The sequence below is a fragment of the Prinia subflava genome, chromosome 3 (assembly GCF_021018805.1).
Source record: "Prinia subflava isolate CZ2003 ecotype Zambia chromosome 3, Cam_Psub_1.2, whole genome shotgun sequence".
In the NCBI taxonomy this organism is placed as follows: domain Eukaryota; kingdom Metazoa; phylum Chordata; class Aves; order Passeriformes; family Cisticolidae; genus Prinia; species Prinia subflava.
The window spans coordinates 40,670,826-40,682,914 of NC_086249.1; the positions used below are offsets into that span (position 1 = coordinate 40,670,826).

At 35.2% G+C, this 12,089-nt stretch overlaps 1 protein-coding gene across 2 annotated transcripts in view; it reads left to right on the forward strand.

Moving 5' to 3' along the window:
• Positions 1 to 12,089, forward strand: part of NBEA (neurobeachin) — a 458,593-nt gene that overhangs the window by 217,588 nt on the left and 228,916 nt on the right. For both annotated transcript variants that reach the window (XM_063394796.1, XM_063394797.1), the window contains exon 36: positions 5,234 to 5,298. In XM_063394796.1, the coding sequence (XP_063250866.1) occupies positions 5,234 to 5,298 (65 nt within the window). The remainder of the gene's footprint in view (positions 1 to 5,233; positions 5,299 to 12,089) is intronic.

Sequence of the window (12,089 nt, forward strand, 5' to 3'; positions counted from 1 at the left end):
TTAAAAGGCTGAGAAAGGATACGAAGCTCATTACTGAAACCCATCATTAATAACAAATATAACCTAGTTTTCAGGGGATTCACTGTAATGAAGACAATATGAGGAGTACTTTCCTCTATGTGCAAAAATTGATTGACTGATTGATTTTGGGAAGACTTCAAATTAGTTATCTATCTCTAACATCAAAGAGTGGTTGAGCAAAAAGTGGACTGGTGTTTAGGATTAATTGCCATAAATAGCATAGATGTTGTTAATAATAATTTTATCATCTCCTAATTGAAAAAAATATTTTTTCAGTCAGAAAGCAAACTCTACAAGTTGTGGAGATATGTGTATCTTGTAGCAGATACCTTCTATCTGTATTAGAAGATATGCAGAATTTCTACAAGATGATGAAGGTTAATTTTCTAAATAAACCTGGCCATTTCCCTAGTGTTGTTTGAATAATATAAATGTTTTTGCAATTGTAGATTTTTTATTTTTTCTTCCAAGATACTGATGAAATGTTCCTCTGGGAATGCTTGACTTCATTTTCAAGATAAATTGGGCAATTACCACAGGTGATCAGAAGGGTAATGGGTCTGTGTGTTTTCAAGAAGGAGAAAAATTAACATACTATTTCAAGTCAAGAAAATAGAGGAAAAATGAGTCTGTAGTCTTGTGAAACTAAAAAATCTAAAACTTTCTATTACTTTTGTTTTATTAAATTCACATTCACGTAAATAGTGTTATGAAAGTTTCATATTCTTTTTCTTTCTGAGATTTGGCCAGAGGCCAGGAGTATTCCCATACTGGCAGATTTTCCTTCCAGGAGGATGTCATCAGTCATTCTGCAACTTGCTTATTGTGGGAAATAGCCACTTTTAAAATGGCTGACCAATTACAGAAGCCTAAAATTGATCCCAAATTTATTGAAATAGTAGACCAAAAATACATTTTATTTATCCTCTATCAGTAGTACTTGTGTGAGTGTGAGAGAAGTATACAGACAATGTTACCGGAATTCTTAGATCTGATTCTCATTCCAAACAATAATACAAGGTTTTCAGACTCCAATATCTTTAGCTAGCTTCTTCTGGGACTGGTAGGGACAATTCTGTGATCTTAAAAAGAGTATAATCACCTCAGAAATTCATGAGACTTTGTCTTGAAATCAGTTTTCCCAGTTGTACTTGCTTTCTCATGCTTTTAATGGACATGGTTTTCTGCCATTTAAAAAAACCTAAAAACACAAACAAAAAAACACACCACACCACAAAACATTTCGTACATCATATAAAATTTGTTTTGAATATTTCCTCTTAAATGAAGTAAAGCAAGTTATCAGTGATTTTTGGATAAGAAGTTATTGGTGATTTTAGGAGGTAACTCCACAACATGGAGGTCAAACTTCAGCTAAGTTACACGAGTGTTGTGAATTGCAAACACATTTTTATAGTTTCCATTTCCTTCTCCAGATGAAAGCTAGCACTTTTTCAGCTCCATACAAGATTTTCCACCAAATGTATTCAAGGGTCTAGAAAGAAGAAAGTTGGTATAATAGAAATTCATCTGTCTCAAAAGATTTTCATTACAATGCAGTGATCAAAGAATTGAGGTGTTAGGCTGAGATATCATCTCAGACTGGAAAATTCACTAAATGTTCAGTACAACAACAGCAACAAAAAATCTCAGCTCAGTTTAAGACATGGAGAAGAGAAAAGTCCAATGAAGATGCAATTGATTGACACAGTAGCACCTGTAGTTCCAGGAGAATTGTAGGATGATTACTACACCAGGTATCTCTCCATTCAGTAACTGCACTTCTTTGAGAAACTTAAAATTTATGATGCAAATTTAGACTTCCTTGCAGTTAGTGGAAAGGGTGAGAGAACTCTGAGAAGCACTACTCCTTTTTAATAACTATGCTGCATTATCACAAGGTATTTTAAGGCATATTCTAGACATTATGAATAAAAATTTAAAAATTGTAAGCAAAAGATTATTTGGAAAGAAATACAATATAAACTAAAAGAAATTCTTAACATGCCAAGTCTAGTAGTTCCTTTTTTACCCCTCCACTACTTTTTTCCAGTGCAAATTTTCCATTATCAATTTAAGATGCCTGGACTGTTTTTTTACTTTTTTCTTTCTTTCTTTTTTTTGTATGTGTACTGGAGGTTGCAGAATTTTAAAGAAATAGGACTTGGAAAATACACTTGAAAATAAATACTGTAATGATACCAGACAGTAAATGAATATACATCATGTATTATAAGAAAACCAACTGAATTTCAAGTAATATCTGTACTGTTTTATTCATCTCCTGTCCTCTGCCTGCAGAGCTTCATAACAGGTTTCAGTCTGAATTTCTTTCAAGGAGATGGTACTGATGCATTCTTTGTGCAGTGACACTTTTCAAGCAATAACAGAATAGATCAGGAGGAAAAGTTAGGTAGGGACAGGAAGGTGGCAATTTCCATTATCTTAATAATTTAGTGCATTTTTTGTGAATAGAATTTAATTGAAATTTGCATAATATAAATTATTTACAACAAAGCCATACTGGAAGTAATTGATCTGAATGTGTAAAGTCATAATGTTTAGTGATTATGCTTGAAAACAATGTTTTAATTTATCAGTAAAGTTAAAAACTACATTTTCATTCTATTTTTAGTACAAAGAAGTGATGTTATCATTCTTGAAGGCTGTCAGTGTTAGGTAACCTCTGAGTCTTCTACACTCCACCTTGTTCTGAGTCATCTCCACTGCCCTGCCAAGCAGGAAGCCCCAAGGAAAGAAAGATCCATGCATTCTTGTATAGAAGTAGTTGTCTCGGACATGATTTTGTCAAAGGCTTCTGTTATTTCAGCATGTAATTGCCACCAGCATTTTTGAGGCATGGAAAAGGCTTCAAGCCCTAGCTTGAAGGCTCAGAAGATTCATGATATGAGCTACACCAAAACCACATAAAATGTAGTCTAGTCATTCAAGCACTTAGCTGCTAATAACCAAATGACTATGCAGTGATTCCGCTTGGCCGTAGCATAAATCTTCCAGCTACTGTCCCTGCATCCATTTCACTTGGTGTTTGTTTTTCAGCTTCTTGCAGTTTGGGGTTGAGAAAGATTCCTTTGGAATCCAAGGATTCCAAATATAAACAAAATTGCTCCATATCTTATTCCAGTTCTTAGAGTACATGCAATGACACGAATGGCCATTGCGAAGGCAACTGTAATGCTGGCATTGAAAAGTGGAATTTTCAAACTATTGTTTGCATCTTTTTAAAATAAAATGGAAAAAAGAAAAACAGGTACCTCTTCACATATATAGGTCATCTCTCAGGATCATGGGTCTGTTATGTTAAATTATGCCTAAAAGTGAGAGGAGATGGTGGAAAATGTAAAGATTATTCCCTTATTTGTGGATTAATGGAGGATTGAGAGTCTTTAATAAATATTGTAGTGAAAAATGTATGAACCATGAATCCTAGTTCTTTCTGATTCTGGATCATTATGTTTTTCACTAGTTTTGGGTAGATAGTTGGGCAAGTTTCAATCATTTTCATCATGAATAATTACTTTGGATAAATTGATGAGCTTTTCCATCTATGGAGATATAAGAAGAGATTTTTTGCTTCCGTATAGATATATTTTAGTGGTTTTTTAGGCAATTTAAGATATCTCACATAAAATCCAGGTAGCCATTCTGCCCTGCAGAATCTGAGATATTTGCACTGAGCAGGAAGATCTGACAAAATACTTGCAAGAATCTCTTCGGCTTTTTCAGACACAGGTAGACCCTCTGTTTCTTTTTAAAAATTAAATTAGCATGCTTTCTTTAACCTGTCTTAGGAAACCTTTATTCTTTTCTCCTTTCCCTTTTCTACCTCTTTCCTGATTTGTAGTCATACCAGTTCTTCTTTCCTGACTGCAAAGTCCTAGCAGCTGTGGTGCAGAAAATCACCTCAAGAGAAAATGCTAATAGTGGTTTTCATAGTGTAAAGTAAAAGACTGATAAAAAAATGCTACACTTTGAACACTATCTCTAACCCAGAGTTTTGTTTCTTAAAATGTCTCGAGGTGCCTGTGTTCAGGTAATTGAATTCTTTCATTCTTAGTTTCTCAGAGAGATTTTTCTATTCTACACAGATGATTTAACTGCTTCCAAAAGTGATATTAGCTTCAGTTACTGGATTTGAAAAACAACAAAATAAATAGCACTGAAGAAAAGACCTCTTGCAATGGGCTTTTTTAGCTTATAAGCTAGAGGCTTGAGTGCTGATGCACTATTCCCTAACCAGGAGTTACCTGCTCAGCCACAGGTCAAGAGTGTGTTCATTATTTGGGTATTTTAGTAGCTTGCCTTTTATAAAACCAATCATGAGTCTTGGATTGTTGTTGTTTTTTAAAGATACATGACTTGGTCAAATCTGTGAATTTTCAGATAATCGGTAAGAAACAGTTTGCTGATTAGTGACTAGATTTCACAGCTATTCTTTGAGAAAATTTCCTTATCAATGCAAAGCCATCTTTTTTTTCACTCATATTAGGAAACAAGAATTGTGAATTTCTGCCTAATTATTTTACTCTTGGAAAAAAAGTTAAATGTAAATTGAATAGTTCTGTAACTGTAATCCTCTACCCATTGACAACGTGAAGTCAGTCTAGGAAATCTCTCCGTGAATGGTAATCCAGCTAATGTATTTTTTTGTTTGTTTGTTTTTAATTATGATGCAGAGGAAATGTTCATTGCTTTTAAAGAAAATTTTAAAGGAATTATTGCAAAAGAAAATAATCTTTACATGTTAGAGAGCAATCAACCATTTTCATCTCAAGTTTCAGAATTCTTGATGTTATAGAGACAGTGGGTTGTATGGCAAAAGCTATTTGTGATGCAGTGTGAAACTTCTTTTTAACTTAGTGTCATATGGAGTAAAATCCTGTTAAATTTAATATCAGTTAACTAACTGATTGCTTTTTAATTGCTTTTAATTTTCATCTTGGAAATCCATGGCAACAGTAGAACAATTAAAAAAAAAATTAGTTTGTTATCATAGGCTGGTTTTTTTCACTTGTAATTGGAAAGAAGCAAAAATTGAGCTCCAATTTTTTTTTTGGGGGGGGGGCGTGGTTTTGGGGGGAATTAAGAAGTTCTGCCTAAATTCAATCTCCTTAAGAAGTCACCAGGGTCGGCTTCAAAAATGTGGTTTATAATCCTTGGGTTTTGATCGTGTTATGTTTTACCTTCTTAGGAATGGCAAAATTCTATTCAGAAGAATGCAGGACTTGCATTTATTGAGCTCATCAATGAAGGAAGGTAATGAATTTCAAAGCTTTTGAACAAGTAGTCATTTTGCATTTATTCCATTGGGTGATAATACTTCCTCACCATCTGTTCCAAAAAGATTGTGAAAAGGCTGTGTTAATTAAGAGATTTATTGTATAGATATTTTATATAGTAAATATTTAATTTTTAAGTGTGTGAAATTTGAAAATTTTGTTTATTGACAGAAGGAAATAGAATTCCCTTGAACTGTATATGAGTTTAGGGTTATTTGAGATTTGAGCCACCATTCTCCAGAGCAGCAAGGTTGTTTTACCCAGACAGCCCAGGGAACCCATTCTGTAAAACCATCTGCTGCTCCATCTGTTTCAGGAGCACAGACTTCATTTTACAGGCATACTTCTCTACACTATCATTTCATTATTATTTTATCTAGAATTTCCAGTCCCATTTGAGTCCCTTAAACCACACATGACATTATGTTTATATAAGCTTCCTTGATTTTGAAATTTTTAATGTAATTTTTTATCAGTCCTCAAGTAATTTTAATTCTGTGTGTTCTACTCTGGGTGTTGTTTCTGAGTACTTCTAGCCAGCAAGCTAGGAAGCAAAGGAAGACTCTTTGGCCCTTCTGGTAGGAGAGTGCCCAAGATAAACAAAACCACACAGTGTGTGACTTGTATTGCCCAATACATTAAATCCATTTGAATCTACACATTTTGTTATGGGCAGCTAAAAAAATACAGCAACACACCTATTAAAGAGATATTGTCATTTTATGTGTGATTTCTTTTTTTCAGCCATGATATTTCATTATCAAAATGAATTATCAAGTCTTCCCTTTATTGTAGGATATGTTTTGTCTAGCTGATATTTTGGTGGTTAAATCATGCATCTGTTTGCAATGAAATTTAGAAAACATCAGAGCACAGAAGTATAGTAGTATGAGTATAAAAAGAAAAAATGTGTTATTACCCAGTATTTGGCTGGTGTAAATTCTCCTGCATTCCCTGTGCACACTGAAGTTGTAGTGTTATATAGCAGGAGGAAACACAAGTCCCTCCATTGGAAATTCTTCTTGCTATGAAGTGCAAATATGAGTTTTTACACCATAATAGGGCTCACCTGAGTGGGTCATGTACTGCACCTTGTACAAGAAATATTACCTGGCAACAGACTAAATAATTATAGTAAGCTTATGGTCTTGGACAGTAATATGCTGTACCATTTGGACCTTTTTTTTTTCTTAGCCAGGGTATTGAGGTCAGATGTTATTGCATGCTCACTGTTGATAAAATGACAATTCTAAACAAATCCTATATCTGCATATTTTTAGCAGTCAGGTTTTAAGATACCAGTGGGTCTTCTAATCTCCTCTAGCCATGACTTTTCAAAAATAAGTAGCATTTAAGAACTGCTCCTTAAATCCCGTCATAGGAATGTCTCATCAAACTGCCCTTGGACACAGGTTCCTCCCTATACTTTTCTCAGAAAAGCATTTTAGAATAAGTGTGTGTGCGTTACTGGAATGCTCATCTTTGCAATCAGCCCATTTGTTTTTAATTTACCCTTTTGGGGACACAGATAACAATCCTTTAACTGAAAATTGTTATAAATATTTATTCTGCTTAATAGCTAAACTTGTGAATGCAATTCATCAATCATAGCTAGAGAATGCAATTGTGCAGTTGTCAACAATTAACAGGACATAAACAGTTGATGAATGTGAAGCTGAATTAAAGTGCTCCCTAGGATAACCTGAAATTATAAACTGGATCATTTAAAGGAATCTAACAAAGGATCTTTATAATTAAAACAAAGCAGGGTTAATGGGATGTAAAATTGCATATAATTGCTTTGCAATAATGATTGAATTTTAAATTATTAAAAGCAAAATGAAGACTAAGAATATTTTGAAGGACTTTCTGGGTAAGATTTTGAAAGACCTGGGAAATAAATCAAAAGTTTTGAGAAAGATTTTTCTTTTGAATGTGGATGAAAATACTTAGATGTAATGCAGAACTCCACAGTTTTAATATCTTCAGTTAGACATCTATATTTTAATATATGGATGCTATAAGGTGATTTTCTGAGTACCTAATTCTTGTTATTTCTTCTTCAAATAATTTAAGTGCCTTTTGGATCTTTGAATGTATTAGAAATGCTCTTAAAGTATTTCAGTTTAGGTGCAGTGTAAACAATTACATCTATATTCCTGTTACTTTAACAAACTGCATTTTCATTTTAAATTGGTTGATTTGCTGTGTTCCTGTGGTATAGATAATGAGGTTTTTTAGGAAGATCGTAATAACATGTATTTTTGGAATTCAATACAGAAACACTGATTCAGCTTTCTAAAAATAGAACTGTTGTAACAGCTCCTAGTGTAATGAGAGATCTGACTACAGATTTAAATCAGATCTTTCAATGCATGTAATACACCTGAAAGATTTAGTGGCATCCTGGTTATGATCTTGAACTTAATACTTCTATTTCATAGTCTCCTGCTATGAATGTGTGATTTTGAGGGTATCACACGTGTCAAGAGCTTCACTGAAAGCAGCTTAATTATGATTTTATATTTACTTTGGGATGCACACATAAGCAGAATTCGTAATTTTAGAGCTGGATGCATCTGCAATGTTGGCTGTGAAAGGAGGCATGAAAAGACTTCTTTGGGAATGATATTTGAGGGAGACTATGGCCCACATTTAAGCAGAGTAGTGATGGATGAGGTCAAAAGAAAATGGCTGCTTGCTGACAAAAAAACAAGAGATAAGAGCACCCACCTCTAGTAAATATGTATACAAATGCATACATCTTGGGCAACTAGGAGTAGAAATTACTCCACATCTAATCACAAAACTATGACATCATTGGAAGGAATTAATAAGATTTGGTGGGACAGCCTGCACTGCATGACAGAAGTGCTGCAATAGACAATTTCCTTGGAAAAGGTAGCCAGAGAAAGCAAGGAGGGAGCATTGCCTTCTCTGTGAAGAAGCAGTTCCGATTTTTGAAGTTCTTCAGTGCGGTAGAAGATAGTCTGGTTGATAGCATGTAGGGCAGGATGAGAAGAGAGTCCAGAGGAGAGTCATGGTGGAGTTACAGACCACTCATTCAGCATGAGGGAAAGGAAGAAGCATTCTCTAAACACTTGAAGTATCTGGATCACAAACCCTAGTTCCCCATGAAGGTCTTTAACCTTCCTGACAACCTCTGGAAGTGCAACAAATTTGGATACATGTAGGGAAGACAATTACTTGGGTGCTAGTAATGAGGGAGGATGAGATGATGCTAGGTATGACTTCTTGATACAGGATGAGACAGCTAAGAGTGACACACAGCAGGATATGCTATTTACCAGCAAGCAAGAATTAGTTTTGAATGTGATTAATTAATGACACCTTTGGCTGTACTTGCCATGATACAGTGGTGTTCAAGGCCCTGAGGGAAGTGAGGATTGAGAGTAGCAGAATATAGATTCCAAGATTGCAAATGTTAGCCTATTCAGGAAGATGGTCAGTTGGATCCCGTGGGAGGCAAATGTATGTATCAAGGTAGCTTTAAAAGGTATCAGAGCCATCAAAAGAAGGTATCGTAGATCTCTGATGCAAAAGGGAGTACACAGGAGGTGGAACTAGAAGCTGGCTAGAAAGGAGAAATTTAGAAGGATGAGCACATAAGGAATATTGTCAGGAAAGCCAGTAGTCAGCTGGAAATGAAACTTGGAAGAGATATCAAGGACAGCAAGAGCTTCATTTGTAGGCTGACCAAGGGAAATATCTTGTTGTTGGATGGGGTGGATGATTTAGCCACAGATATGACTGAGATGCTTAATGCCTTATTTGCCTCAGTCTTCATTAAACTTTATCAAGTCTCTGTCTTTAGTGAAAGGGTCCAAGGAGGACATCTACCAACAGTGAATAAGGCTTGAGTCCAGAATTCCTTGAGAAAACTTGTCCCATACAAGCCCATGAGAACTGATGGGGTACATCTGATGGGTGTGAAAGTCTTTGCAAGGCTGATCACCAATCCAAGAGGTCAATGAAATTGGGCCAAGTTACAGGTGCCTGGAGAAGGGCTTATATTGCACCCATCAGTGTAATATAAAACAGACTTTAAAACAGTCCTCAAAATCTTAAGGGAAAAGCTTGTCATTTTTTCTTCTGGCCCTTGGAAGACTGTGTAGCAAGTCCCTTTGAAATACATTCTGGCTGCTTGAAAGAGAAGGTAATTGAGAACAATCAACATGGATTTACAAAAGCTAAACTATTCATGGCCAATCTGTTTGCTTTCTATGATAAAAAAGATAAAACAATCCGATTTGTGGTCACAGAAGTAACAATGAACATCATTTATCTTAACACTGGAGAGGTCCCACAATACTCATGCATCAGTTAGAACTCTACATTCGGCATAGGTGGGGAGGTAAAGAGATAGAAGAATTCCTACTTAAAGAGGATCCAAGGTTTGTGGTTAATTGGTTGTATCTTAGCTTGATGTTTTTGACAAGCAGAGTATCTTAGGGATCTATTCTGCCTAAGAGATGGATTTCATAGGTTATGATCTGTTCATCTTTCAAAGCTGAATTACTGTCCTCATCATCCATTTCCTTTCCCCATTATGCTTTCACAACACTCATCTCTTTAAAGAGATGATCTTGTGCCTTTCGTTTAAATATTTTCCTTTACTTTTTACATAATTTCTTTATTTTAAATAGAAGTAGTCTAATTCTAATATAAATTTAAGGCAACATGAGCATGTATTTATTCTCAGATTTGAAATTGTAAACTTTGCTCCTGTAATTCCATCTCTGTACCTAAGTGTGCTTTCTGCCTTTAGCCATGAAAATATATATTTTAGCATGTCCACCTATGCGGACCTCTGAGCATACTTAAAATTCACAAGAATTTTTTAAACCTTTTTTTTTGAACCTTGTTTTGTTGAAATATTTTGAAAAAATGACAGAATGTTTAAATAGTCTGAAAATCAGTGTATCTTTAAATTTTGATGAATTGCTGGTTCTGTCCTGAAAGGAGACTCATAAAAACTTATATTCTTTCTTGTTACCTCAACTGGGATAGTGGGGTAGCTGCATCAAATTTTCTTTTGTACATCTGTTGCAGTTTGGCACTTCTGATATGTTTGGTTTGTGGAAAATTAGTTCACAGCCATTATTCACTGTCTGCAATACTTAAATGTTCAGGCATGTGTTAAAAGGTATATCTATAGTGCCACTTGCCATATTTGATTTATGATGGGCATGTGCAGTTGGATCTCTCAAAGAACTGATTTAGTAGTAGGGGGATCCATAATGGATGCTGTTCCTTGTTTCCGTTTTGATAATGATCCTGATTACTGGACAGAATGGGGACCTGCCCTGAATCATCCCAGAAAGCAAGGTATCAGGTCATCAGACCATATGGAGTTCAGGGCTACCACTTGCAAAGGATTCTGGTCTGATGTGCAAAATCCAATATATGCAAATACAGTCAAAAAATAACCCTGTGGAACCAGTAGCACTTAGAAACCAGAGAGCTAGATGGTAGCTCTAAGTAGCACTTAGAAACTAAGAGCAAAGGCGTTTGATTATTCTGTCTTTGACAGATATAACCACATCCTGCTGCTTTATTGTCATCCTCACCAAGTGTAACTTCTGATTGGAGGGATCCTTTATTAACTGTGTTGTGTCCATTTTATGGAAATTTATCCTAGATGTCATCTTCCTTTAGCAGAGGATTCCTGTCATAGATACTTCTGTAAAAGTGAGCACCCAATGTCTGTATTTCTATTACAGCTAAAGTGTAAGCTTGTGTCCCTTGTTTAGATGTGTTTCTTCATAATCTCATATCTCTTACTATAGCTGTCTTTGTTCTACCTCCAGACAAGCAGCTTGTGTTAAACAAAGTGGTCACTCTTATGGTTATCTACGGTGATTGTGATCTGTGTATTTGTGGGGTCACTACACCTATAGCTCTTAGATCTGTTAGAGGTTTTGAGGCATCCTTTCCCCTTCTAGCATTGTCTGATCAGGTCATATCTCAAAGCAGAGGCTGATCCTGAGATAAAAGCCATTTCAGTTGTAACTGCTCATCATGGATGTTTACTGGGTAGTCTATTACACAGGGACAGATTCCTCTTGATTTGGAAAATTCTTTGGTGAAATAGCAAGTCTTTATGGGGCGTAGAACAGATTCTTTGTAGTCATCTCTGACTTTCATTGAATCTATTTCAGCTTCTGTGACATTTCTGAAACAATTATAGTTACCCTCCATGAAATTTGTCTTGTCGATGTGCTTATGTTGTAGTTGAATAGCCAGTGTTTGCATGCTATCATTTCAAACTTTTCTCTAGGGAATTCTTCATCATTGCTGTCTTGCAAGAAATGAGACCTCTGTGTTATACATTCCTTTGCCAAATTTATAGGAATTGACTTTCAAAGTATTCATAGCAGTACTGCATCTTGTGGAACTTCAAACTCTTCAATTTAGTCTAGTTTATGAACTATCCTATTGCAGATACGAAGTGCAATGATATGCTTATGAATGCCATTAAGAATAATAATTGTCAAAACAACTGTTTGATGAAAACATGGCATATTTCCAGGCTGTGTTTTTTGTTTGTTTTTCTTTTTTTAAATAAAGCAATGGGCATATGATGAAAGTAAGTCAGAGAAACATCTGTTTCACTGGACACGTGAGTTGGCAGACCTCAGGAATGAGTAGAGGAAGCAAGACCTTAGCTAAATTAGAACAAATGTTCATTTGGTAATCTTTTTTGAAAACTGCTCTTTGGGAATAATCTGGGTTTTTAGTTTGTGT